The 22,256-nt window shown below is 32.7% G+C and overlaps 3 protein-coding genes across 11 annotated transcripts; 1 reads left to right on the plus strand and 2 right to left on the minus strand.

Annotated features, from left to right (window-relative positions):
* Positions 1–4: 4 nt before the first annotated feature.
* On the minus strand, positions 5–7,783 carry LOC148283331 (uncharacterized). 8 transcript variants are annotated; one of them, XM_088223701.1, is made up of 19 exons: positions 7,052–7,783; positions 6,895–6,966; positions 6,740–6,799; positions 6,598–6,651; positions 6,454–6,513; positions 6,312–6,365; positions 6,168–6,227; positions 6,026–6,079; positions 5,882–5,941; positions 5,740–5,793; positions 5,596–5,655; positions 5,454–5,507; positions 5,310–5,369; positions 5,168–5,221; positions 5,025–5,084; positions 4,295–4,856; positions 3,947–4,206; positions 3,251–3,553; positions 5–3,165 (listed from the first exon to the last, which is right to left on the minus strand). In XM_088223701.1, the coding sequence occupies exons 1-19, from the start codon at positions 7,371–7,373 to the stop codon at positions 2,003–2,005; spliced, it is 3,426 nt and encodes a 1,141-aa protein (XP_088079827.1). In that variant the 5' UTR covers positions 7,374–7,783; the 3' UTR covers positions 5–2,002. The 8 variants fall into 8 exon arrangements, with proteins under 8 accessions (XP_088079827.1, XP_088079828.1, XP_088079829.1 ...); XM_088223702.1 differs by lacking the exons at positions 6,312–6,365; positions 6,454–6,513; XM_088223703.1 differs by lacking the exons at positions 5,740–5,793; positions 5,882–5,941.
* Positions 7,784–10,721: 2,938 nt separating this feature from the next.
* rtet (major facilitator superfamily domain-containing protein rtet) lies at positions 10,722–20,132 on the plus strand. 2 transcript variants are annotated; one of them, XM_088223714.1, is made up of 8 exons: positions 10,722–11,084; positions 11,361–11,884; positions 14,110–14,268; positions 16,714–16,896; positions 18,351–18,600; positions 19,287–19,487; positions 19,561–19,698; positions 19,972–20,132. In XM_088223714.1, exons 2-8 carry the CDS (start codon positions 11,369–11,371, stop codon positions 20,067–20,069), a joined length of 1,545 nt encoding a protein of 514 aa, XP_088079840.1. In that variant the 5' UTR covers positions 10,722–11,084; positions 11,361–11,368; the 3' UTR covers positions 20,070–20,132. The 2 variants fall into 2 exon arrangements, with proteins under 2 accessions (XP_088079840.1, XP_088079841.1); XM_088223715.1 differs by lacking the exons at positions 10,722–11,084; positions 11,361–11,884; positions 14,110–14,268 and adding an exon at positions 15,616–15,714.
* Positions 20,133–21,213: 1,081 nt separating this feature from the next.
* Positions 21,214–21,985, minus strand: LOC148283333 (uncharacterized). Its single transcript, XM_088223669.1, has 2 exons — positions 21,502–21,985; positions 21,214–21,326 (listed from the first exon to the last, which is right to left on the minus strand). The coding sequence occupies exons 1-2, from the start codon at positions 21,983–21,985 to the stop codon at positions 21,214–21,216; spliced, it is 597 nt and encodes a 198-aa protein (XP_088079795.1).
* Positions 21,986–22,256: the final 271 nt, after the last annotated feature.

Consider the following 22,256-nt stretch of genomic DNA (forward strand, 5'->3'; position numbering starts at 1 on the left):
AACGCAAATTATAGATATGACATATATTTAATAATATAAATGTTAGCATGGTCTAAAAATGACAATTACTTTACATTTATTACCATTTAACATAACAATATTTTGTAGACAAGAAATGGATTCAACCCCCAAAAGAGCTGTTAAAATAAACATATTACAACAGAGATGCAAAACATTTTAGAGAAGGGAATATAAAAGTCTAGGCATCTACAGGGCTTATGAAATATAGGCAGTTTGGCAACTCACCATTCGGTGAATGTTACACATAATGTACAGTGACCACATAAACCAGGGAATGAGGTCATAAGCCCTGTAGGTACCTAGACTTCTATATTACCTTATCTAAAATGTTCTTTATGTCTGTTGTAATATGTTTATTTAAAAAGACATGACATCAATGTAATTATGATAGGATTACTGGGAATAATTTATTGTTCATAAATAAGTAAAATAATAATTATATTCAATGGTATAATATTTATTAATAATACATAATTATAGTATACATATTACATATAAAGGACTGAGTATATAATATAATATATGATGTATCTCACTGATCTGAATATTCAAAAAGAATTATGAAACATAATTACAGATAAATATAAAATTATAAACAAATATTAAAAATTAAACTACAAACTCTATACATATATTATAGTATAAGAACCTAGTACGTTATTATCTAATAGAATAATAAGAATAACATTCAAAAACATTTTGTGAACAGCGAGTGAAAAAATACAAGCTTCTTGTCCTAATACATAAACTGCTATACAAAATTAAATATTTTAAGGAGTTTGAAGGTTTAAAACTAATATCAGAAAAAGTAAACATAAGTAATTGTTCAAAATAAATATAAAGATCAGAAGCATTATAAATAAAACATTATTACGAACTATAGGTATAATATATAGAGGACCTAGTACATTACAATATGATCTTATAGTGCAGTGAGAACATTTAACAGATTTTCTAATCTAAAATTATAATAGAAATAGGGAATCAATTGTACAAAATAATTTAAGTTTCGGTAGAAGTTTAAAGGCAAGACAGAGTGTCATTGATATGATGTCTTGCTATCACCAATCGCTTGATAAATGAAACAGAAAAAAATTCAAATAATGTTAAAAGACTTTTTTAGAAATAAAAAAAAAAATTTCAAATAAGTAAAAACCAAGAAAAGTATAATCACTTTTTTTCTCCAACTTTTTTATGTTTTAATAAATGTTTTATAAACAAAAATTGATAACGTCAGTAAAAAATCCTATAATTAATATGATTTTAAAAGTATTTAACAATAAATGTAACAAAACTGTTTAGTTTAGCGTTTAAACTTATTGGAATATATCCATTGCATTAAGCGGGCTCTTATGGTATAATAATTATAATACAAGAAGAAACAAATGTACAAACATTTTTTCAAAAACAAATATGAAACATAATATGCTTTTTGTCCCAACAAATTGCTGTATAGTTATCATAGGCAACGGTTGGATATAGATATACCTGAAGCATTATTTAGGACCTTAATAAATACAATAATTACAAAACAATCTGAAAAAAAATGAACTGCCATTTCAGTTTGTCATCAAGTGCTCAGACATTAATTTATATCAAATTAAATAGTTATACATTATGTACTAAAAAAATAATATTTTAGGATCCTACAATCATGAACTAATATTTTATTAATGTGATAAATTTGGCCAACAATGAATGTATATTATTTACAAGTTTTAAAAATATGTGTGTTTTACTTTAAAATAATAGTTAAACCATAATAAACAACTTCATCAACAATATCTAATGTATCCGAATAACAAAAAGAGGTTCTCCGTCTGCATATTATATTATGTTGAAAATAACTATACAAATTCAAATGATCAAGTATAAAAAAATACATGGGAGAACTCAGCATACACGTAGTTAACTAAAGAACATACAAAAACCTTCTGAATGCATTTAAAGAAGAATAAAAATGCACTTTTAAATTAGAAATTTATGATTTACCTTTTTTTTTATATTTATTACTTTTTGCTACTGCTAATTTTTGAAAATAATTTAAATTGGATTTTAATAGCTTCGATTCATACTTTCCTGTTAATAATTTATTTATTTCTTGTGTCCAGTTATGCAATTGTAATTTTATGATTAATTTAATAATTTTTACTTTAGTCACATTAGAATGGTCTGGACACAACCAGTCAAATTTTAAGTTTTTTTCTATAATGCACTCCAAGTTCTTGTGAAATCTTACACTAATTAAATTGTTGGGATTATTTAGATATTCATTAATTATTTCTATACATCTTGTAAATACATACAGAAGGTTTTTAGACGCTATTTTTAAAGATTTACATTTATCATTCCTTTCCCTTAAAGTTAAATATTTATGATGAATTGTTGGTTCTGTTTCCGTAAGCGACTGTTTGCAGGCCTCACAGTAATTGTCTTTCAGAATCCTCCGACAAACCCAGCCAGCAACATACCCATGGGCTCCAACTTTACTCCTCTCTTGTTGAGAGTGTAAAACAGATATACCACTCACAGTATTGGCATTGCAATAATTTGCTATTGTCAAAATTGATGATGAAACCATTGAATCTTTATTAAGATCAGATATTGAAAGTGAAGTGAAGCTATTATGAGAGAGATTTATAAACTCTTTCAAGTTTAACAGCATTTGTCCTCTATCATCTTCGCAGTTGAAGGTTGGAGAGTGAGCAGATAAAAAATTAGTAATTACTGCTGACTTAAAAGAGTTCACAAAGTCTCTGCATGTAGGATTCACATTCCTTCCATTGTACATCCTAATCATACCAAAAAAGTTTTCTAAAGGATCTTGGTTGAGACGACGCGTGACAAGTTTTTTAAGACCTGACTGATGCATGTCCGCCCAGAGCCCCTGGAAACCTTTCAGAGTTGATATATAGTTTTTTAGAGATGGTACAATCTTCTCTTTTCCAGAATGCAAAAATTTCATGCTTTTTAATTTATTGATAGCTTCTATCCAAAATGCATGATGTGCAGACTGTGGTGTAGTGATATATCTCATTTTCCCCTTTGAAAATTTGGAAGCACCATTTGTACTGTCAAAGAGTTTGTCGAAGAATAAGATGACATCACTGGTAGCCAACAAACTCTCCTTCTTCGGTGATGATACTGCAAATTAAAAGATACATATTTACTAAACATATTTTTGAGATACAATTTATTAAAAGGTAGCACTAAACATTTCAACACATACCAAATTCTGCTGCAAAACGAAGAGCGGCAACCATCCTTTCACTTAGCACTTTGGTACAGTTTCTAACTTTCATTTTCTTAATTTTGTCAGGTATGATATGTTCGTCATTTATGCTTTTCAGTAGCCTAATATCCCCTATTTTAGAATCTTTTTCATAAACATATACAATATCATCCCAGCTACAAACTTGTTCTTGATAAATTATGTTTTTTGTAAGGAAATTATTTCTTAATCCTTTAATTAAGTGTGGAGGGTCATAAATGATATAAATTTTATTATCATTTATATCAAAAAACGTTTCATCTGAAAAAAAAAGATTGATTTGTGAGTAATCATATAAATGACGATGATAAATTAAAAAGAAGAGAGAAAGTGAAAGTCAATTTAAAATAGGGAGTGATATGGCGTTATTATTATTATTATGGATAACTTACATAGCGCCATTTTTGTAAGATAATACCTCAAGGGCGCTTTACATAGTGATTCTATAGATAAATAAATTTAATTGAAGCTTTTAAATTTGTAATTTAATTAAAACAATTTATTTTGTTGTCACATGCTACAGATTTATTCAAATATCCTCTCCGCCTACCCCTACAGAAAATGGCGAGATTGTTTTTTTATTTTATTTATAAATCAATTTAATATAAAATGTATTGATAGTATTAACTATTAAGTTACATAAATAGTTCTTACCATAATTTTTTCCACTGAGAAAGTAGGCCCTCCTAGTGTCATCTTTTAAATAACGCATTGCCCCTACATTCGTAGCACCTTGGTCACAAACACTGGCCTTGACGATGAGACCAGTACTCATGACAGCAGCGTACACCTCACGAATGCACTTAACTAATTGAATGGCAGGAGTAGTGCCTTCACAAAAATAATATGCTATGGGCTGACGCCAAGAGCCGGTTATGCCTCTAATCATAAAAACCAGTGCGTGGTCAGCAAATCTGAAATAAAACATGTAATTTAGTATTGTAAAATCAAATATATAAAAACAAAGCAATATTTGTAAAAAAAATGTTCAAACAAACAAACCTGGCTTTTTTTACGGTGCCAAAATCAACAAGCCCTTGGAGCCCATCTTTCTCGGAACCAAAAGACAGATTAGTTATCAGTGCCATCTCATCAAATACCAATGAACAAATTCTGTCTTCTGGGCTCCAAGAATTAACTGCACTTTTCAAAAAATTAATTACATTGCAATTTATTCCTGTCTGAAAATTTAACCCATCGAGAAGTCTGTGTAAAGTTCTCCTTGAAGGCAATGCAAATATTCTTCGCAAAAGTTTGTACCCTTTTGGCGAGTTTTTCAATAAGGCGAGCGACATTATTTTTTCATCAAAGGAAAATCTCCTGCCATTTTTTTTTCTCTTCGAACATTTTATTTGGCACCAAATAAATGTTTTGACATCATTTGACATAAATTTTGTCAACTGTTCAAAAGAAGAAGATTTGCTGAATTTAGTTGCCTTTTTTAGCCTTTCACGAAAAGAACAGGCCTTCCGCTGGTATCGCTTAGCAGTTGATCGAACTTTTTTATACGCGCTGCTTATATAATCATACTGAGGTTTTAAATCCAAATTATTCATTGTGCTTTCTGTAAAAAATCCAATTGAATAATTAATATTTTAATACAATGACATGAAAAAGTTTAAAAAAAAGTTCTTACCAAAAACATTGGGTCTAATGATGTCGGGAGAATGTAGCAAAAAACAATATATGTATTTAATTTGAAATAAAACTTAATATCAAAACAAATATTTACCAGTAATAATATTTGGAGCATAACTTATTTCAAAGGATGGTCCCGCAGAGATAGAAGGAGCTGAAAAGACAATTTGTAAAGCATTACAAAGGTTTTAAGGGTACAAGAAAGTACATATAAGTGAAAAAAGTCCATACACTCACCAATTAGATTAGGCACGCTAATGGCAGTAGTGTGTAGGCTAGTCGAAATAGGATCTAAAGAGAAATAGTCACGTGTTATTCAGGATTCAAAATGTATGCACATAGTTCAAAACAAAACAAACAAGGTAAATTGATTACTCACCAGCAATTCTCGACATGCATCTTATCTTGACAGGGGATGGTCCAGCGGAAATAGAGGTAACTAAAAAGAAAATAAATAAAGTGTTACACAGGTTTTAAAGGGTACAAGTAAATACGGTCTGGCGGAAACATTAAATACACATACCAGTAAGCGTAGGCACGCTAATGGCAGGAGTGTGTAGGCTAGTCGCAATAGGAACTGAAAATAAATATTCATGAGTTATTCAAGATTCAGAACGTACACACATAGTTCAAAATGAAATAAACAGGGCAAATTGAGTACTCACAAGCAATACTCGACATGCATGTTATCTTGACAGGGGACGGTCCAGCGGAAATAGAGGTAACTAAAAAGAAAATAAATAGAGCGTTACACGGGCTTTAAAGGGTAAGAGTAAATACAGTCTGTCGAAAACATTAAATACACATACCAGTAATAGTAGGCACGCTAATGGCAGGAGTGTATAGGCTAGTCGAAATAGGATCTGAAGAGAAATAGTCACGTGTTATTCAAGATTCAGAACGTACACACATAGTTCAAAACAAAACAAACAAGGTAAATTGATTACTCACCAGCAATTCTCGACATGTATCTTATATTGACAGGGGATGGTCCAGCGGAAATAGAGGTAACTAAAAAGAAAATAAATAAAGCGTTACACAAGTTTTAACGGGTACAAGTAAATACAGTCTGGCGAAAACATTAAATACACATACCAGTAAGAGTAGGCACGCTAATGGCAGTAGTGTGTAGGCTAGTCGAAATAGGATCTGAAGAGAAATAGTCACGTGTTATTTAAGATTCAGAACGTACACACATAGTTCAAAACAAAACAAACAAGGTAAATTGATTACTCACCAGCAATTCTCGACATGCATCTTATATTGACAGGGGATGGTCCAGCGGAAATAGAGGTAACTAAAATGAAAATAAATAAAGCGTTACACAAGTTTTAACGGGTACAAGTAAATACAGTCTGGCGAAAACATTAAATACACATACCAGTAAGCGTAGGCACGCTAATGGCAGGAGTGTGTAGGCTAGTCGCAATAGGAACTGAAAATAAATATTTGTGAGTTATTCGAGATTCAGAACGTACACACATAGTTCAAAATGAAATAAACAGGGCAAATTGAGTACTCACAAGCAATACTCGACATGCATGTTATCTTGACAGGGGACGGTCCAGCGGAAATAGAGGTAACTAAAAAGAAAATAAATAGAGTGTTACACGGGCTTTAAAGGATAAGAGTAAATACAGTCAGGCGAAAACATTAAATACACATACCAGTAAGAGTAGGCACGCTAATGGCAGGAGTGTGTAGGCTAGTCGCAATAGGAACTGAAAATAAATATTCGTGAGTTATTCAAGATTCAGAACGTACACACATAGTTCAAAATGAAATAAACAGGGCAAATTGAGTACTCACAAGCAATACTCGACATGCATGTTATTTTGACAGGAGATGGTCCAGCAGAAATAGAGGTAACTGAAAAGAAAATTCATAAAGCGTTTCATAGATTTTAATGGTACAAACATGATTGAAACTAAATTATATACTTAATTGATAAATAATATACTTACCAACAACATTCTTTGATGTGATGATAGTGGGATAAGTGCAGCCAGTAGGGACATTGTGATACTGTTTCAAACCTATAATAAATCATTTAAAAATAGTATGAGAAAATGTTTTCACCAAATGGCTATTTATTTATTTTAGAGGTGTAGATTCACTTACCTCGATTGGAAGTATAATGTTCTGGTATATGAAATTGTTCTTTTATGCAACGTTCTCCATCAATTTCAACTTGGCTAAATAAAGTGGGGATTGCTCCAGAAAGTAACCCACGATCCCCTTCAATAAATCTAGCTTCAAAATGCCTTTGGCAAACACGATAATATCTACAAATCGTACTGGGTGCAAGAGATAAAATTTTCTTATTTTTAACATTCTTCACCCAACTGTTAAAGACGGCAGGGTTTTTATTGCTGGGAAAGCAATACAGCTTTACTTCGTCTTTTGAAACTTTGCAGGATTCCACACAACAATATTTATTCATGATGACGCCTTAAACGCTCGTATCTAAAACCAAACAAAAAACAACAGAATCAAAACTTACGAAACTAAAAGATTTGCTTAAAATAAAACTTATAAAACTAAAAGATTTGTTATAAAACATATAAAACTAAAATATTTGTTAGGAAACTTAAAAAATAAAGACAAATTCAAATAAAAATCAACAGTGTAAGCAGGTGAAAAGCAAAAAAAAGTCAATGTAAACAATGGCTGTTATCGCTGCAATCACCGAAAAAGTTATGATTTGAAATTATGACAGTTGACAACAACGACGCCATGACAGATGTCCGACGATCACAGCGCCTCTTACGTGCAGACGCAGTAAACTAACTAATAATAATAATAATAATTTAGAAGCAACTTTTGTATCAGAGTGCCAAGCGTGTGCAACAAACCACAACTCACGGTACCGACCACTTACTACAGATGTCAGATATCTTTAGACAGGAAACTATGGTACTATATCTAAGTACTTTTGGCGTCGATCGCAGCGCTGTCTAGTGTGACATACAAGAAGCTTGACGATGGCGCGAAAATTCAAATCACTGCGTTGCATTATATATTGATATTTATTGTACAATATCAATGCAAAATTGCTTAATTAAATACAAGTATTAGCACGCAATTTAATTTTTCTGTCTTATATTTAAAAAAACAATTTTATATTGATATTGCACAATAAATTTATTATGGAATAGGAATACATAAATAAAATTTAAAAAAAACATTTTTAATAGTTTTATTTTACTGTTAAAATAAATCAATCGATTCTATTATATGCGTCAGAAAGAATCGAGAAAGAAAACTGACACTTGTAAAATAATATTATATACATGTGTGGTTAGTATATTGGATTATCAAAAATAACAATTGAGTATTATTTAAAAATTGTGCAGCATTGTGATCAGCATTGGATCCCTGCTATTCCTGGATGAAAAATATTTTCTTCGTGCAGATTAAGAGCCATGGCATCAACAATCACCATTCTGAAACAAAAGAATATTATTAATGGTGGATAATTTATTTTATTTCACATTGACATTTCTAGGCTGCTGCTTAAGCTAGGGTTTCCTAGGACAGCGGTGCCCGTATTTTAACGGCCGTAGTGAACGGTGATGCAGTGGACAGCCATGGTAAAGGTTATTAGAGAGTAGTTTCCTAGGAAAACGGTGTTAAATGGTGTTGATAACACCGTTTTCCTAGAAAACCACACTCTAGTCACCTTTACGACGGCTGTCCACTGCATCACCGTTCACTACGGCCGTTAAAATACGGGCACCGCTGTCCTAGGAAACCCTAGCTTAAGGAATAAAACAAGAAGAAAGCACTTATAAGCTTATTAAGTAATGAAATGAAGTGCTAATATGGCAGGTAAGAAGAAAAGGGTATGCATGTATCTACTCTATTGTCTGCGCTTCTTATTCTTAAGTCTTTTATTTTAAGACTTTCTAGCTTGTAATTTGAGAGGATCAACAATGCAAGATTCTAATTTTTTTCGCCCAGTTAATAGAAAGTTCATTTGTTTACACCGTTGTTTTGGTACCGACAAAAATTATGACAGCTAGATCATAGATAACGAAATTACGATAGAAGCAACACCAGAGTAAAATACTTGTACAATGTAGACCATAGAAAGTCTTGAAAAGTAGAAGGGCAAATAATTAATAGTGTTGCGACATTTAATTTTAGATCGTAAATCCAAGTCATTGTGAAAAAAAATGTTTGTGCCGATCTTGCTTAAAATGTCTTCGTCTCAGTTGAAATATCTCCCTTAAAAAGTATGCGTTTTAAAGGGAACTTGCTTACAAATACTTTCAAGTAGATAGATAATGCAAACATAATATTCAGGGCTGGTATTATGAACGCAATTTGATCGCGTTATGGCGCAAATTTAGTACGTAAATACACGATATAACGCGTTAAAATTTCATTTGTTATACCAGGCGCGATGAGCATTTTTTACTTTGTCATATAATATTATTTTGTTTTATAAAGTTATGCACTTGTTTGTATATTTTTATATAGAAATCAGACGAGAAAAAAAATTCCAATCTTTCTAATTTAGGTAAACAAACATTACAATTTGGTTGACGTTATCAATAAGTTTAATAACCATGTGTAATAAAAAACAAAATTCATGATCATTACAATTTATACGATCGTTTAAGATTTTTATTCATTTATGTTAATACAAAAAAGATACATTCTTTTTCATAAATACTAAATGCACTCTAAATTTAAATTTCATAAATTTGCCGCATTGACGATACGATATTTATGAAATGGATTCTGAAAAATGCCCTTTTTGCACCTAATAGTGCAAAGAGCGCTGCATTGATTGTAATAGCAGAGTCTCTTATTTTCCTTTTTTATTACTAGAAGGTAAAAGGAGCAACCCATCAGGTCATATTTTTTCCACCCCAGGGTGAAATTACGTTTATGATGGATTGACGGAGGTCTCACCAATTATATAAAAGTAAAACGACAAATCACATTTTAACTCAAATAAAATAATGTTCAAGTTAGCTACCCAAAGAAAAACAAATTTTGTCCTTGTGTCAATGATTTTGCCTATGAATCAGGAGAAACAAAACGCTGCCCTAGTTTTTGTATTTTCAATAGACCATTTTTTTAAGTTAAGTTATGAATGCCAATATGTTTATTATCTTATTACGCGTTCGTGTAGCTAAAGGGTTATTATTTGTTCCGTTATGCATTTTTTAGTGTCAATCTCCACTCACTGATTTCACTTATTTGACTTTAAAAACAAATAAAATATCTTTTGTACAATTTGCAAAATGGTCTATTAAACATTCAAGAATTAGGGCAGCAATAAGCATTCTTATATCCAATGACCTACAGCAATATACTGAAACATATATATATATATATAAAAAAATATTCGGAAGTTTATACAAAGATTCGAATTTAAAACAAATACTAATATTTGACCAAAATAACTAAATTTTACTTAATGGAATGTGGAAATCTAGGCAATTATAGGGCTTGTTATTGCTCGTTATAGAATGCTGCTGCGTCCGTTTTCGGACAACAATGTTGTAAATGAAACCAAACCCCCTTATCAAAAATTAATAAATATTAATGCACTGAATCTTAAAAAAAGAGTATTGAAAAATCATAAAAATATAAATAATAAAAAATTGGTTATCTATTCGTTTATTGGTTTTCTTGTATTCATGGCTGGTTGTAAACAATAATGCTAAAGGTATTAAATATAATTCAAATGAAATTTAGGTGCAAAATAATATCCGTCGATAATGTACATCACTAACATTAAACCCCAGAAAAGGTAGGTAGGTACATATGAAGTATAATTTGGTAAATTCATGGTGCTACTCTAGCCGTTGAATCAAAGACCATATTTCCACCAATCACAAAACCAGTTTTTTTTTAAGGACTATATTGTCATGTTTCTTGAAAACGAAGTGATAGAATCATTGCGTTACTTTGCGTCTGTCAAATGTGTCAAATCTCATAGAAAACGGAATCTTCTGTTCTGTAACGTCTTTGGCTTTTTGGTTTTGACTTTTGCCGATTTAATTATTTTCACGTTCGCTTTATTATGAATCTAGAATCAAGTTCTGAGTTCGTTCAGCTCGAAGGAGAAAGTGAAAGTTGGAAGTAGGATACGATGTTTTACTGAGTCGTCTACAATTTAAGTTTATTCTGATCGGTGAGCGCATAATAAACATCAAAAATAATTTCTGGCTTCACCATAAAAAAAAGTTTTTCTTATAATATATTTGAATTAGACTCGTTTATTTATTTACTCAATATCTTTTTATGTAACATATAAATGGGCTTGTATTTTTGTTAATGATCGTATTTTTGCTAGTGATAGGCGAATCCCTAACCAGAAATTCATTTTCAATGTATTTATTATTTTTTACTATTTCAAATATTAATGTGATGATTTGTTTCATAACATTTAATGTTCAATGATTTACAGCTTGCACAATGGTACAAACAAGATCAGCAAATTATTCTCCAAGTGTAACAAATATAGAAGTTATTAAGAAGACAAAACGCCAAACAACTCTAATTACGACAATGAATCAGTCAACATCTATTTTGAAAAGAAATATTGGCAAAGAAATCTGCAGCGAAACAAAGTCGAAATTGAATGGGAAAAAAATTATTTACGAAGATGAAACATTGGGAAAATCAAATAAAACAGTGTATCTTGTATTTATCTCATTACTTTTGGATCTGCTTGCATTTACCATGATTCTTCCTTTGTTGCCTTCTCTTTTGGAATATTATCGTGTTAATGACAGTGCCGGATTCTACAAATGGCTGTCCGAGAGCGTGAAGTTTTTTCAAGAAAAAGTTGGTGCTCCTGAGAAGTTTAATTCTGTTTTATTTGGCGGAGCTTTGGGCTCCATGTATAGCTTCCTGCAGTTTGTGGCAAGCCCCATTGTCGGGGGGCTGTCTGATGTTTATGGTAGAAAACCCGTAATGTTAATCTCCCTGGTAGGTATTGAATTTTTAAAAAATATTTGACTGCTGTCTGTAGTTTTTACCTGGATTTTTCCCATTTCGCTTTCATCATCAACTACTTTTCTATTTTGCGCCATATATTCCTAGTTTTTATAAATGATATTGTTGAATGTTTTATTGATGTCGAATTTTTACTTTTTGCTGACGACATCAAGATCTACTAGGAAATAACAGACGAAAATGACTGCTACACACTTGAACTGATGAACTGTAAATTATTATCTCTTCGTAGAAATAAAACTCCTATTTTATTTCCGTATTCAATAAACAACATTCGACTGGAAAAAGTCACAGAGATTCGAGATCTTGGTGTCATATTTTATCATATCATAATCATTCCTTTTCCACACCTAATGGTGCATAGGGCACTGCTTTGGTACATCAATCGCAGTTTGATCATTTTTGTTACACGAAGGTAAGATAATCCGTCTTACTCTTCAGGTACCAGTCCAGGGACTATGAAATATTCTAGTGTAAAAACACTTTTAAATAAATATCTCACATCAACCATGCCGGGAATCGAACCCGAGACCTCTTGCATGGTAGGCAAACGTGCTGACCATTACACCACCAGGCTGACTGTAAAATTATAATAATATTTGCACGATTTGTATTTGTTTGAAATACCATTATTTTACATTAGATTTATTTTTAGTTCTATGATCACTTATATAGTTGCATAGAGGGTCAAAGAATCAACATTTATGATTATGCTTCGCCTTACTGTTGTGGCCTACATTATTGCATCACAGATAAATTTAATGAATATCTGTATTTAATAACTTTTTATATTTTATTAATTAATTTAGTTACCTAAAATGATAAATATTTTTTTTCTATTACAATCTACTTTTATATATTTTGATAATCTTAAAACTGTAACTTTCCAAAAAAGAGGCTAGGTCTTGTGCTTGGAGAGTGGCTTACACTGTTATAGTTATTTAATAATTTGAAGTTATATAATTTCAAATATACATGAGAGTAAAAAAAATATTATACAAAATAAAGAGAAAAACAGAAAACAATAATTCAGTAGAACTTATTAAAATAGGAATGCTGTTTTTACTCGGGTTCAAAAAAGTTCTTTAAATTTACTTTGAATTTATTTACTGATATAATAGTTTTTAGTTCATTGGGAAGATTATTATAATTTTTTATTCCTTTGAAATCCTATTGTGACCATGACTTGTGTGGAATTTTGATATTATTTTGGTATCTGATTGACTTATTAATCTAAAATTTCCTACCCTTCGGACTGTAAGTAAATTATTGAAACAATGGAAATAATTTTAAAAAAACTTTTTTATTTTCATCAATTTCATTTCGATTTTCTAAAACTTTTTAACACTATTTTATGCATCTTGGCATTTACGTTGACTTGGCATTTAAATAATAATAAAAAATAAATAATAAAAGATCTGAAATCTTGATTGATCTGGGTGAGATTCATCTGGCTGAATTATTCACCTACTAGATAATGCCTGAAAACACTTTTTCAGTTTTTGTACTTCTTGTACCTGTTAGTTTTAGTTTGATCAACAATGTTTTGAGGATATCCAAATGTTTGTAGACAGGCTGGATGTCCTCCGTAGGGAGATATTATGATGTAAATTTGTTGCAACAGGGAGGGAAACCATTTTTGAGAAGGGAGTATGGAAGTTTAGGCTCTTACAGGGCTTATGATTTGTCATTAGCTGGTTTAAGTGGCCACTTTACACACTGTGTAACATTCATCATTCAAACATTTGGACATACTCAAAACATTGTTGATTAAAAAATATCACTTAAACAGAAAGTGGCAAATCACCGGCTTCATGGTTTAAGGCCAAAATCACATCACATTTGTTGGCTTTGTGTCGGAGTGGGTGCCTTGACATGATTAATAATTTTATAAATAGTTGTTTTTTTGCTAAATTTCTATTATGCTATTTGAGTAACAGCTGTTTCACATTCTGAAGGTGTTATCAAACTTGTAATCCAAAATACCAAACAATGTGACCAACAGTGAAACCAAAAATGAGTTTTTAATTTATTACTTTAAATGGAGTTTAATAAGTTAGTCACCTACTAAGTACTCCAATAACTTAATAAATGTCATTATTTAAAAAAAATAAATTATGTCTTGGACAGACAAAGAATAAATTTAATAAGAATGTCGCTGAAATTGTATATGGAAGTAATTAACTTTCTTTTTTCAGGTTGGAATATCTTTTTCATATCTACTGTGGGCGTTTTCTCACAGTTTTGCGCTGTTTGTCTTAGCCAGGTTTGTAGGAGGACTTAGTAAAGGGAATGTAAGCCTCAGTATGGCCATTATATCTGATGTTTCTAATCATAATAATAGAGGAAAAGGAATGGTAAGATGTATCAATAAGCAACAATAATTTATCAATCGTAATTGTTCTAGTTTCCTCGATTCTGTTTTTTTAATAGATTTTTTGGACTATTTATTACAATTATAAGCTTGCTGTGTGGACATGTTCCTTCAGAATTAACAAGTATTCAAGATGCAAGCTGTTCTTTGTCTCCATTCTCATTCCTTGACATAACACATTGATTTATTTGTCATTTTTTATTGGTTTTCGGTTCATGAACTACTGTCCTGTGTTAAATTGGGACAAAATAAAATGAAATGTCTTTATCATTTATACCAATCCATCATGGTTTTTTTTTTACCAGTTCTCGATTGGTTCAATAAACCTTTTTTCCGTTTTGTCTATTATTTACTAAAGTTATGCGTAGATTTGAAAAATCATTTTCCAGTTTCGTATGGAAAGAAATATTCCTTCCAAAGTATCTGTCAAAAAGCAAATGTTTAAATATGAGATAATGTTTGTGAATTTAAATTTAAGCATTAGCTTTGTCAGTATATTTATGTCCCAGTTGAATAAACAGTTTTAATTTGTTGTTTTAACATAATGTTTTTTCAGTAATGATGTTTTGTGTTCCAACACTATATCAAAATAATTTGCACACAAACTGATAATACTTATTTAAGTTTATTTACTTTTGCTAGCAATAAATTAACCCGAGGTATTTATGCCATTAGGTTTCTTATCTCCGTGTCAATGATATGTTTTTCAAACACAATACAAAATAAATGTATGTTATTATAATATTATAACTTCCTACGTGTATTATTTGTTGTGAATAGTTAAATCTTAGCATTTAGTGCTGTGATATGCCACCATGTTTGGTTTTTTCATGCAGGGTGTAAACGGGGAACGGAAGGAGAATAAAAAACATTATTATCCTGTCATTTAATCTGGTCCACAGGAGAAATAAATATTCAAATACTCGATTCGGCTACAAACTATGTATTTTTTTATGCTTTTATTAGCACATGTTGTATTGTACACTTTCTAAAACGGAGTAATTTAGTATGCTTTGAAATTTAGTGTGTAATATTGGAGTCAACCTACTTTTAACTCTTGTTTGGCTGTGATGTCACGTGAGTCTACATAGTATACAAGACTTGCTATTATATCTATCTTTAAAAAAAAAAAAAGAAGTCATTATTTGCTTTAACAGGCCTTAATAATATGATTATTTTTATAAATTGTGGAAAATAGACTTTTAAAAAGTACATACAGGTGTTCTTTAAACCCTGTTTCATCTGAAAGCACGATGATCAGTATGGGCAAGAAGACATATTAGCATATTTTAAAAAATATTTTGAACAAAGAAAAATTTAAAAAATAAAATATTAAAAAAAACAAATGGTTGCTTACATCTGCAGGGGAGAAGTGAGGGGAGCGCGGCGCAGTATCAGACTCCCCCCTTCTCGTTTCACCCGTACAGAAGTAAGCAACCATTTGCTTTTTTTGATATTTTATTTTTTAAAATTTTGTTTGTTCTAAAAAAATATTTTGATGTGCCAATATGTCTTCTTGCTCATTCTGATCATCGTGGTTTCGGATGTGACAGGGTTTAAAAACACCCTGTATATATTGATGTGAAAGTTTTGTTTTTAAATACCTGCATTTCAAAATATCTCGTCCTTTGCTTGTTAATGTAACGCAATGTTACGGCACCGTTTGCAGGGGTTTTTTTTTAGTAGTCTTTAACCGCTCGATTGCCGTAGTGCAGATCTCGGCTATCAATTTCGGTACCTGTTGAGTGCCGGAGCGTAGATCTGCGCTTCAAAATATTCAAGCCGAATTCTCCCTATTTCCTTGTTATTACATGTATGTTATGAAAAAATGCTCAGTTTTGTAATGCATTCTTTGTTTTATATGTTATTTCTAAGTCAAAGTGCAAAATTTTAGTTATGACTCTAAGAATCTCGTGTTATAATATTATATAAACATTAGTGCAGAGCTGGAAGCTTGTAAATATACAGTTTATACAGAGGCCAACCAAAAATTGTTATCGATCAGCAATTATGATCCGTTTTCACATAAAAATTACGATCGCAAAAAAGGCTAAAAAATCAGTACGCACAGGCAAAATGCTTGGCAGATACATTTTGCGTCCCGCTAGTCTGGCAATTCAGCAGTTGAGAGTTAAACTTGGCTGCTTAATTTATTTAAGAAGCAACTCGAAGAAGCCATTCTGTAAAAAAATCCTTGCAAAAAACTGCCTTCTCAATGTCCAATTCAGTATTTCAAGTTATTTTGTGATCCCGAGATTCCAGAAGTCTGAGGTTCAATTCCTTTTGTCACTCAATTATTTACAACTAGTCAAACATTGCCATAAAACTGAAATGGAGGAATTGGTTATTCATTCAAAAAATTAATCTAATATGATTGCACAATTTACAGTAGGTAGATGTTGTTAATAAAATAGAGTAAATTTTTCAGGCCTTAGTTGGAATAGCATTCTCATTGGGGTTCATTGTGGGCCCTTTGATTGGAGCAATGTTTGCAGTTTGGGCCGATAAAACTTCTCAACACTGGTACATCTATCCTGCCGTATTTGCTCTTTTATTGTCCGTTGCTGATCTAATATTTGTTGCCTTATTCTTGAAGGAAACACTGCCAAAGGTAAATATTTTTAGTTTTAAACTTTGTGATATACATATTAAATAAATAATGTCTGTGTATAAGACTGAAAAATGAATGTATTTTGCGATTTTTTTGTGTATTTATCATACTATATTAGAATTTGTATATCTGGTTTACCAGGGATGGAATAACCGAGAAATATATTGAAAGGAGAATGAGTGCCGGGAACAGAGTGAACGGTGCACTTAAATCAACCTTGACAAATAAATCTTTGTCCCAGGAGGCAAAACAAAGAACACAGCACAATGGAGTCCTGGTGCCGACCTATATGTATGGGAGCGAAGTATAGAATTAGAAAAACAAGGATGAAAGTAGGCTGAATGCTGTCAAAATGCGATCTCTCAGGCGAACGTGTGCTAAAACTATGTACGATAGGTGCACAAATGTCGAGATCCGTACATTATGTTAGGCTGAGATAAGCATTATCAACAAAATCAAGAAAGGAGCTCTGAGTTGGTTTGGACACATAGAGCGAATGGACTGCGAAAGAACGGCTAAAAATATTTATGATGCGAATAGTGACGAATGCAGAAATCGAGGAAGACATGGCATGACCAAATCCAACAAATACTTGAGGATGGACATATTAAAAGTCAGAATATACAGCGGGCGTGCATGAGTAGATGTATGAATGTAGAGGAAGCGAGATCTGTATGCAAAGACAGAGTGATATGGCATTTTATCCTCTCCGCTTACCCTTACTGGGAAACAACGTGATGGTTTGTTGTTATCGTTAATATTATGTAAAGAATAACTAGCTACATTGAGAATTAAATCTAAATTATTTTATTTTAAATAAGATATTTATTTAAATTTATTTCAACAGAGAGGGAAAATTTTTTTGAGAAGGGAATATGGAAGTCTAGGCATTTACGGGGCTTATGACCTGTCATTGGCTGGTTTAAGTGGCCACTTTACACACTGTGTAACATTCACCATTCTGCCCATGTTTGAACATCCACATTTCCTCAACTCTTCCATCTGTTGACTTTTGTGAAGTAAAAGAGCTGAAACCTTTATCAAGTGGGTGAGATTCATCCAAAGATATTTATTCTCTCTATAAATTAATATCATTTTTCATTGTTTTTTTTTTCAAATGAATTTGTAAAAATTGAGCAATTGTTATTGGTACATATTGTGTGCAAGAAAATAAAGCCTTTACTGGCAACTCTGTCAATGTCAATCTATCTAGATATACTGAAAAATTGATGATTCATGATATCTGTCATAAGTTATTTCCTTTGTCTTTGTTGAGATGTTAGTCTCTTTAGATGAAATCCTAAGAGGGTTGAATTCCAGTAAAAAAAAAAATACATACATACTAAAAATATTGGCCATTTTTCAATAATACCTGGTCAAAATGAAAAGCTTTATAGTATTTATTTAAGTTACTACAGTTTTTGATACTATTTCTTATCTTATTATTGTTACAGGAAAAACGATCTAATGGCATCGCAATGTCTCTCTCTAGAGCTGTTTCCTTCATATCTGTGACAGACCTTTTTAAATTTAAAGCAGCGGATAATATTCGGAGGACTGAGCTAACAGAACTGAAGAAATTGGGTCATGTTTACTTTGTGTACATGTTCATTTACTCAGGATTAGAGTTTACACTTACATTCCTTACTCATCATACATTTGGCTATACTTCCATGCAGCAAGGGCATATGTTTTTTGCTATAGGTTTGTAAACAATGTTTATTACTTTTCAATTTAAACTGTAGGATTTTTGTTGGTTTTTGGGGGAGGAGCTTCTACCTCCGTTTAAGATGAATAGAAGAAACTGTGTTGATGTTCTGATGCCTATTTATTACACAATGAATAAAATACAGAACTTGGTTATGAAGTGCGTAATGTCGATAACTTGACTGACTGATGTTACCGTGGCCTTTGGTTCTTTTGTTCTTGATGTCTTTTAGGTAGGGACGAAGTTAATGTACTCCTGAACCTTGCACTGGATATGTCATTTGATTCGTCCGATGTGCAATAACGTTGGTCTGAAACCAGACGCACAATATAATGTATTGTGTTGAACAAAAAATGTTCAGTTGTTTCTTCGGAAGACGCTTTATATTTATGGCAAAATCATTTGGCTTGTGTGTTTGTCATCGATATGTGAACATTGTAACTCATTTTTACGTTTTCCTGCTTTTTACACCGAAATATTTAGGTTCCATTTTTTTTACTCTGATTTAAATATTCCCCCCAATCAACGTTTTTTACGTTTTTCATAACCCCCAGTTTTACGTCGAAATTTTTTCATAACTCATTTGATCTGTCAAAAGACGAGCCGCGCGCCGCCGCATGAATGGAGAATAAACTTGAGGTAAATGTGTTAATCCCTTTTTTTTAGTATTGGAAATTTTCAGGTACAATTATGGCCTTGCTCCAAGGTGGCGTAGTTCGTCGTCTACCAGCTAAAGCAACATCTGGTGCTGCGCAGTTCGGATTGTGGATTATTCCATTCTCCTTTATGTGCGTTGCAATATCATCAAATAAAGACATATTGTTCCTGGGATATGTTAGTGCACTACATTTCCTCTATATTGGACTCCTTTTGTTTGCTGTTTGTAAGTATAAATTTAAATAAAATCACCGTTTGGATTCCGTCTCAACTTTTTTTAAATCGTGGCTTTTTTTCAGCTACAGCATTTGTGGTCTCATGTTTGACGACTTTGGTGTCTCAATTGGGGGGCCCGGATCAACGTGGGACAATTCTCGGGGTCTTTAGATCTCTTGGAGCCCTAGCTAGAGCTTTGGGGCCCATTGTCGCTTCAATATGTAAGTACATTATGTAATTTAATGCAATCCTCACCAAATTCAAAATAATTTTGCATATTCATATTTATACCAGTCTCGAAGATGTTGCGAAAGCAATGAAACTGGTCATTGGTTATTCCAAATTTGTAGATTTAAGTATCTATCGCCTTTTATTTCTATAATAAGTTACAATGAACTTCCACCGAGAATTTTCACTAACAAACTCGAATGTTTGAATGGGAGTTTGAAGAAGATTTGGTTTTATTAATACAATATTTTACTTATTTATTTCAGCGTTTTGGAGTTTAGGAGCCTTTTCTACTTACATTACTGGTGCCGTATGTCTTCTGTACCCAGCATTACTCTTAAAATATTTTTATAATTCCAAGTGACTGATTTTATACATCAACAGTATTATTTTATTTTTCTAAATTATATTTTCATTTCATTCATCACTTCCATTCATAATTATTTATTACCCTTCATGTAAAAAGATTATGTAGATAAATCCGCAGTGCCTTAAAAAATCAACACTTAGAAATAATAATATGAATTAGTATTGCAATTTTTAATGAAATTAATTGAGAATACTCTGGAGTGTGTTTAGCAGCTCTATTTTAAAAAGATTGTCATTTATTCATAGTCAATTGTCATTGATATTTTGACAGGCGCCGTGGGGCAATTGGTTAGATGGTCAACTGTGAAACCAGAGTCACGGGTTCGATTCCCGCCAGTTGCAAGAAAAAATCCAAGAAAGATTATTTCTCAATTGGTCTGGGTGTTGTGGTGTATTATTCATAAATTCCTTTTATATCCTTTTTTTCCTACCTGCTGATAAGCCTCTAAAATAGAGGCTTTAAAATTATTTTTTTTATATGGGAGTTGCTTCATTGCTTATAATATACAAGGTTTATATTTCAAAAGTGGATTTTTCTGCAATTAAATTTCTTTTAATTTATCTAAACTGTTGGGATCAGGAGGGATATACTAATGTGGGCCAATCAGGAACTTCTCAGCATTTGCTCATGTGGAGAGGAAACCACTTAAAACTCTTCAGGAGAAGCCAGCCCGTTGGCATTAGTCAACAGGCCTTCCATTCCACTAGAGGAGTGTTCTGCATTTTCTTCCCTATTTTGGTTTATTTTACCAATTGCCTGCACTATATTGACCATGTATGATACTACCTCTCGTGTGAGTTCTTTATTACCTATCACTGATGGGATGTCGCATAGATCTTCACCCAAGCTTCTGCATCGCGCCTCCAGCTGTTGTCTTTGAAAGCTGAAAAGGGGGCAATGCATCAACAGGTGAGGGACATCTTGAGGAGTTTCATCGTCGCATGGGCAGCTGTCGATCTCGGAGAGCTTGAAGCGATGCAGGTAGCTCATGAACCCACCATCTGGGTGAGCTCTTAGCCAGCATTCTGCATTCTTCTGAAATCACAGGTATGGAAAATGGTAGCGAAAAACATTTTAGTTATACTTCCGGTAGGTTTACTTAAATAACGATCGTTCCAGAGTTGAAGGGTTCTGCTTCTTATTTTTCTTTTGGCAAAGCTGAGCAGGAAATCGGCAAAATTGGGGGCTGTCTTTCTGAGCATAGCTTCCCGAACGTCCTGGTGTCTGCTTCGTAGCTTCTGGATATCTGTTCTAATGTCCATTACAATAGGGTTGACCGAATTTCGGTCAGTTATTGTATGGACGCCAGATTTGCAATCTGTCAGGATCGTTATTTTCTTCCATCTGGTTGGTGGTTTCTTCAAAACATAGACCAGGGCTTCTCTGATCGCAAAGAGTTTCGCCTGAAACACGGAGCAGAAATTGCCGAGTTTCAACTTCCTCGACGGAAGCTCTATGACGCCATCGTAAGGTACAAACGCTGCATCCACTTTGCCGTCCAAGAAACTGCCATCTGTGTAGATCCTCAACTCTTCCTGCGCCGTCTCAGACAGAACCTGATCATCATAGCCGTGATCTATCAGATAGCGCTCCGCCTGATGAGGAAGTGAGAAATAGTCTCCCACTCCCTGGTAAAATCTGTCCTGCGGCAAGTCTTGCAAGGTGAAGGTCTTCTTCACCTCATATGCTTCTGCAAGCTCCCTGATCCTCACATCGAGTGGCATGAATCCACTCAAAACCTGTGCTGATACCAAGGAGATTGTTCTGTATCGTTTGCATGACCTGATGGCTATTTGTCGTTGGATGGAGTTCAATTTCTTCCGATTGACTTTCCTGTTGGCCGCGTCCACCCGCACGCTTGAGGCGTACGTAATCAGAGGCTCTATAGCACCTACGTATTTTTGCTGCATAACCTCCGGCAACGCACCCCACGGGTCACGTGTTTGTTTGTAATACCTGCGGCTTTTTTACAAACACTATCAACGTGTTTGGACTAATTTAGGTTGCGATTTATGGTTAGACTCAAAACCTTAAAGTGGTCTATATAGTTCAACTGGACTCTGTTCTTATGAATGGCTGGTTGGCGGTCCTTTCTTCTGGTTATAAACATCACATTGGTTTTGTGTTCGGCGAATTGGAGTTTAGCTTTTGAGCCCCATGTTGTGATAATCTTCAGCGCAT

Source organism: Micrasema longulum, unplaced genomic scaffold (assembly GCF_059751315.1).
Source record: "Micrasema longulum isolate JH-2025_06_02 unplaced genomic scaffold, ASM5975131v1 h1tg000248l, whole genome shotgun sequence".
NCBI classification, from domain to species: Eukaryota; Metazoa; Arthropoda; class Insecta; order Trichoptera; family Brachycentridae; genus Micrasema; species Micrasema longulum.

Bases quoted from the DNA above. Each gene is read 5' to 3' on its own strand.
- LOC148283331 (XM_088223701.1), bottom strand. From the start codon at position 7,373: ATGAATAAATATTGTTGTGTGGAATCCTGCAAAGTTTCAAAAGACGAA. The intron at 5,656-5,739 runs GTATGTGTATTT...TTTTCTTTTTAG, and splicing joins TAGCGTGCCTACTATTACTG to TTACCTCTATTTCCGCTGGA. The intron at 5,508-5,595 runs GTGAGTACTCAA...ATTTATTTTCAG, and splicing joins ATGCATGTCGAGTATTGCTT to TTCCTATTGCGACTAGCCTA.
- LOC148283333 (XM_088223669.1), bottom strand. From the start codon at position 21,985: ATGCAGCAAAAATACGTAGGTGCTATAGAGCCTCTGATTACGTACGCC. The intron at 21,327-21,501 runs GCAATTTCTGCT...AATGGACATTAG, and splicing joins GTCGAGGAAGTTGAAACTCG to AACAGATATCCAGAAGCTAC.
- rtet (XM_088223714.1), top strand. From the start codon at position 11,369: ATGGTACAAACAAGATCAGCAAATTATTCTCCAAGTGTAACAAATATA. The intron at 16,897-18,350 runs GTAAATATTTTT...TTATTGTTACAG, and splicing joins TGAAGGAAACACTGCCAAAG to GAAAAACGATCTAATGGCAT. The intron at 19,488-19,560 runs GTAAGTATAAAT...GCTTTTTTTCAG, and splicing joins ACTCCTTTTGTTTGCTGTTT to CTACAGCATTTGTGGTCTCA.